Raw genomic sequence first — 6,110 nt, 5'->3', positions numbered from 1 at the left:
CGCACTACAGACCTAGCCCCCAGACTGCTGGCGCCCTGGTCTGGAGCCTGCGGCGCCAGTCCGCAGGCTGCACCACGGAGGCCTCAGCTCCCCAAGGTGTCTCTCTGTCCACCTCTCCCCATCTGAGGGCTGAGGGCAGCCTGGAGTCCCCCCATAGACTAACATTTCCTTTTCCTTTCTGTTTCAATGCCTGTATATGTGCTGGCAGCCCCAGCCTGGCCAGGTAGGCCCCATCCTCACCTCAGAGACTTAGACTGAAATCTTCTAAGTCCCCTCAGGTCCCTCAGCCCCCTGACACCTGGGCAAGTTCCCAGGATGGAGCTGGCCCGTCCCCAGGGCAGCTGGCTCGCTCGCCCTGCTCTGGGAGAGCTGCCTCTGCTCTGAGCTGAGCAGGACGGAAGAGTTAGGCCCAAAGCCGGTGGGGCTTGGCGCTGGCGCTCAGAAGCTCAGAGCCGGGCCTTTCAGGAACCAGGCCTGGGGCGTACGAACATTGAGTTGGGGGCTTTTTGTGGCAATAGAGGCTGAGAGGGGCCCAGATCAAAGGTCTGAGCTGCGGGCCCCAACAGACTCTGTTTCTCAGGATCCAAGTTTCCAGGCCCACAGGTACCGCTCCACTTACAATCCCCCCTGAGAAAAAAAGATGCACAGCCATCTTCTCCTCTGGACTCTCTGTCTCCGCACGCGCTAGTAGCCTTCTGGGTCTGGTTCTTGAAAGAGCTTGGAGGGATCCAAGCAGGGGCCTGTCAGGAGTCAGCTGTCAGCAGCCAGCGGGAGGCAGGAGCCAGGCCTGGAGAATGGAGGGCTCTCTCCACGGGGGTCGCACAACTGGGGCTGCTTCAAACTCCAGCCGGGGTTCCAGAGGTCCTGCAGGCTCTGCTCCCCAAAGACCCTTCCTCTGGAGAAGCCCTCTTTGCCCCTGTGTTGGCCCCTGCTGGCCTGGCTCGCTGCTTTGGGGACACCGCCGCCTCCGGGGGCTGGAAGGTGGCTGCCGGGCGCCAGGCCGAGGCCTCAGGCTGCCCTGGAAGTGGAGGCCGCTGGACCTTCCCTGCTGGCCCCTCTCACCCCTTCCCCATCCGCCACCGGAAGCCTCCCAAGCCACGGAGGGAGAGGCCGGGGCAGCGGGCACCCAGGGTTGCAGGGATCCTTGACCATGTCTGGGGAATCTTCCCTCTGGGCGCCGGCCCGACTGAGACCTGAAACCAGGAACTGGGACGTGGGGAGGCCTCGGCCCAGCGCCGAGCCAGGCAGGCCTGCCCCCCGGGGCGCGCCCCACAGTAACGGCGCTTCTCCACCTGGAGCCCGGCCTCCGGAGGCCACCCGTTAACGTCGTCTTTCCTCTCGCCTCACCCCCGCAGGCATCCCGCGGTATCACTCGCAGTCGCCCAGCATGTGTGACCGAAAGGAGTTCGTCTTCTCTTTCAACACCATGGCATCCTCGTCCATGCACTCGGCCGGCGGCGGCTCCTACTACCACCAGCAGGTCACCTACCAAGACATCAAGCCCTGCGTCATGTGAGGCCACAGCTCCGGGGCCCCTCCGGGCAGGGGCCGGCTGGGCGCAGGGACTTCGGAACCCGTCACCAGAAACTGCTTTATTTTTTATTTTTTATTTTTTTGAGGTATAACCGTCAGCAGAAGAAAAGGGTTTGACCCCTCCCCAACCGGATTATTGGGAAAGGGATCCCGTGAGGCAAAGACCGAGCGAGGTCGGCACCTCCCCCCCTCCACCACTCCCTCAACAGTTTTTTTTAATGGTGATGGCGGGGGGCCTGATCTGACTGCAGCTGTTGATAAATAAGTATCTATTTTTGATGCGACTGAAACCGGCTGAGAAGGTGCTGTGTTGGGGAAGAACTCTCAACATCTGAACACGCATTTCTGCTACGGTCTCTCCCCATCTCCCCCTCCAACGGCAAACGTCAAACGTCGGGGAAGGTTTTTAGGAGAAAGGCAAACGTGTGAAACCGTCATTATCAAATACTTTTATTTTTTGGTTGAGTATTTATCGTTTTATTTTTAATTTTTTTGGGAAGAATGTCTTGGAACGCGCGTCTCCTTTTTAGAGCCGTCTCTTGTAGGGAAAGGAGGGGCCGGCAAGAAGCCGCCCTCTCCCTCCCCACCTCAGAAGTCCTCCCGTCAGCTACAGGTGGATCTTTGTGCGAGCAACTGGCATTTCTGAAGCCACTGCTCATCTTAGGAAAGAAACCAGGAGCCCAGAAGCAGGCGGCTCTCCCGGCCTCTGCCACCGTCCTCCTCCGCCTTCCTCTCCTTCCTTCTCTTCAGGCTTTTTTTGGTTTGGTTTCGAACTTTGTTTTGACTTGTTTGGTGGGTGTTTTTTCTCCCGAGACCCAGCTGTCTCCGATCTCTACTGTAAACCTTCTGGTAGGAGCGTGAGGCAGGCAGGGCGCCGTGGGGACGGGGAAGGCCCGCAGAGCGCCCTGAGTCAGGATTGCGGTGACGCAGAAAGGTTAAGGCACTTTTTAAAAAAAACGATAGCAAGGCTCATCCTGTTATTTATTCTACTTTCTTTCCCTAATAATCGAAACACCGCATAGGCTCCTCCGTTTATCAGTATTAATGGTGTAACTTTGTTGGCAATATTTGCCGCGTAGAATTTTTTTTTTTAGATATCCATTGTAAATTTGAAACTAAGTCTGATCTGTGTAAAGACAAATTTCCATATGTTTTATATAAATATATATATATATAAAATGAAGGACTTCCCCCCCCCGTTTTTTTAGTATTTTGGCTGCTGGGGTGCAGCGTTTGTGACACGTATTTTAAATTTCCTTCTGCACTGTATAAAAACGACAATTTGAGGATGTTTTTGCCTTTTGTGTATTTTTTCCTAAAAAAGAACAAAATAAAAATGTATAACATTTGTATATGGCCTTATATTGTATCAACTAGAAATAAAATTGCATGAGTATTTTATTGGGATTGCAGAATATCTTCAAAATGTAGACAGTAACCGGCCTGGGATCGCTAGTCTTATTTTTTTTTCTTTTTTATATTTCAAGTATGGATGATTCTTAATCTTTTTTTCCCCTTTTTATTTGTTGGCCAGTCCTTCTCTTTTTACTCTTCATTTCACGTTGAAGTGAAATCTGGACAAGAGTAACTATTTTTCTTGGCTTCTGTTTTTTAAAAAGAGCCCTTTGCCCCTCTAAATGTCATTTCTTGTTTAAAAAAAAAATAATCAAACTTAAAAAAAACCTGTAGTTTTCCCTCCCCCAGGGAAAAACATACATATATATATATGTGTGTGCGTACATATATGTATATACAACATTTTACACTTTCTTTTTGGTCACTCCAGGACCAATGAGAATTGTATTTTGAGTTTCAAACTTTACTGTTTCCAACTGTTATCGATCATGGAGCATCTTCTAAGGTTTTATTTTTTTGATAATTTTTTTTTTTTTTGGTGCCCTACACTTGGTTTTCCCCAGTGGTGAAGCAAATAAACTTTGAGCAAGAAAAAGGCTGTTGGTGGGAGAGCAAGGTGATAGGCACGTTTCCCCCCTAAAGTCTCCCCTACTGACCCTCTTTCTATTCCAACTCCCAGCTACCTAGGAAAACAAACACAATAAAGTTACATTGCCGGTGCAGCCGTTCAAGACCCACCACAGTTTCTCCGCATCGTGGGGTCATGAGCCTCTGAACCTGGTTCTTCTCAAATTTGACATTTTGGACATGAGGGCAATTTCTCCGGTGCTCTGTTACATCAAAATTATCAATAAACTCGCCTGGGCAATTAATGCCAAAACTAACAGCTGTCTATAAAGCGGAGATAAAGGGGACAGGAAGAAGCCGGTGACTTTGTCCCTCGGGTCTCAGGCAGCCAGAGCGGCGGGCAGCACTTGGGGAGCAGCTTCACTGAGGACGGAGTAGGCCCTGTCTTCGGGGCGGAGGCCACCTCTCCTTATCCCCTGTCCCCACTGATGCCTTGGAGAACCCGGCCAGAGAAAAGCCCTCAGGCCTCTGGTGTGGGAGCCGCTGACTGGGGATCCAGACAACCTCGGCGGGCAGGCGGGAGGGGCCCCCTCCTTCCTCCATTGGAGCCTGCGCCCCAATTAGGATGGAGGCTCCGGGGAAGTGGGGCTGATTAGGAGAAACCCAATGCCACCCAGTTGGCGTGCCCCGGTCTTCTGCTGAGGCGTCTCCAGACCCCGCACCCACTCCCTTGGCTCCTTGGCGAGCCAGAGGCCTCTGTGCACCCTGGTAATGCAGGGCTTTGGCGCCACTGGACCAGAGGCCGGGGCGGCAGTGAACCCCGGTTTTCCTGTTCGTCTCCCCTGCAGCGCCTTCATTTCGGCGGGATCTCCCAGCGCGCTTACATCCCTGCCAGGCTGGATGGGAGGCACCCAGAGGGACTAGGGCAGGAAAACCGACCCTGGGGAGCCCAGGGATCCGGGATGGGCCTGACCTGGGGCCTGGGGCTGAGAGAAAAGTCCAGCCTTCCCCTCAGAGAGGAGAGTCTGGCTTCGGGCAAACCCGGAAGCGCTAGATTCTACAGGCGTAACTGCTTCCACATCCACGACCAAGATTTCACAGGCCTGCTTTGAAGGACGGCATTCGCTCTCGTGGCGGCCGACCCAAGGCCCATTTTGGTCTGGCTCATGCCAGGACTGCGGGATGAAGCTCCCACTGCTAGGTGCCAACACAAAAGCCTGCGCAGTTCATCCAAGTTACCAGCCTACAATGCAAACGCGCTTCTAAGGTGGTCACACGCCCTGCCCTGGGTGTGGGCGTGTATACTTCTAGCTTAGGAACATCCTGGAGAGAATTAATTCAAAAGTCCTGTGCATACCTTTAGGGTTTGTCCTGGAACAATGCAGATGAGATACCCTAAAGGTATGAATACCCCCCAAAGTAACAGGCCTGGGGGTGGGGAAGTGGCCAGGACAGAACTCGATAGGGTTTCTATAAGAAGATGACACATCCCGCCTCGGCTGCAGCTCCCTGCAGCGCTCCGCGAGGGGCCGACGCCCTGGACACAACCGAGCCTCGGCTGCAGGCCATGGCGGCCCCAGGCAGCAGCTGCAGCAGCGCCTTGGCGCTGTGTCCTGGCTCCCCGGCCCCTGGCGGAGGCAGGCCCGGGGACCAGTCTGCACTCAGGGTGTGCGCTTCAGATGGAAGGGAAAGTGCCCGCCGGGTCCTGCTGTTTTCTTGGCTCTTCGGGGGAAACTGCAGGGGTAGGGGTGGGGAGGGTGAGGTACTGAAAGCCTGGCTCCCCGCCGGCAGCACTCCTGGAGGTAGTGCAAGGACGGAGCTGGAGCCCCAGCCCCGCAAGGCTTGACCCGGGCAAGCCACGTCACCTCTGAGCCTCACTTTTCCTCTTGTCTAATAGTAATGTCATGTAGACCTATGGGCACGGTGGTCAGCGAGGTGATGCCTGTCGGGAGCAAGACAGCCTAGCTCCGGGGTGCTCAGATGGGAATGGCTATGAGATCCAGACATTTCTTATCCTTCTCCCCTTCATTGTGGGGATGGGTACCAAACAAGATGCAAGAACTAGTATTTTACAAGGCCGCCCTCTCAGGGGCTTGAGTATCCAGCTTGGGGACTGCTGGACTCCCCATCTTCCAATATGATGCAGCTGGACGTTCGTTCCCTCCCTTCCCAGGGAGGAAGAAGACATCATCCCATTTAGCTCAAGAAATGGAACTCTGACATGGGGTTGAATCAGGGGTTCCGATAAGGACCCACCCCAGGACCTCCTAACCTCTGGTCAGGAGACCCCTGAGCTCAAGGGCTTCCCTTTTGAGAGAGTGACTCAGGGACTGCCCTCATCAGAAACACCAGGGCTGTCTGTCTGCTCCAACTGTGGGTGGGGGGTATGTGTGTGTGTGCTCAGAGTCACTGCGTTAGAACCTCTGGAGGAGGGACCCAGGAATCCTCAGGCCCACAGACTTCCAGGGGGTCCTGATGGGCACCAAGTTTAGAGTCTCTCCTCCGAAGTTCTCTGGGCTCCTGAGAAAGCCTAGGAGAAGATGCCTCACCGTGGCCTCTGCTGCCCCCTCCCGTCCAGCGGCCCAGCCGGCTTGTGATGTTAATGGAGAAGCAGCTGACGCAGGGTGCCTGGAGCCAGGGCTGCAGACACAGGG

At 54.5% G+C, this 6,110-nt stretch overlaps 1 protein-coding gene across 1 annotated transcript in view; it reads left to right on the top strand.

Annotated features, from left to right (window-relative positions):
* FOXF1 (forkhead box F1) overlaps positions 1-2,934 on the top strand; it is a 4,391-nt gene extending 1,457 nt beyond the window's left edge. Inside the window, exon 2 of the mRNA XM_040253961.1 lies at positions 1,356-2,934. Within this exon, the coding sequence (XP_040109895.1) occupies positions 1,356-1,516 (161 nt within the window). The 3' untranslated portion in view covers positions 1,517-2,934. The remainder of the gene's footprint in view (positions 1-1,355) is intronic.
* Positions 2,935-6,110: the final 3,176 nt, after the last annotated feature.

This window comes from Oryx dammah, unplaced genomic scaffold (genome assembly GCF_014754425.2).
Source record: "Oryx dammah isolate SB20612 unplaced genomic scaffold, SCBI_Odam_1.1 HiC_scaffold_13, whole genome shotgun sequence".
NCBI classification, from domain to species: Eukaryota; Metazoa; Chordata; class Mammalia; order Artiodactyla; family Bovidae; genus Oryx; species Oryx dammah.
This window is presented reverse-complemented; position numbering and strand designations above follow the sequence as displayed.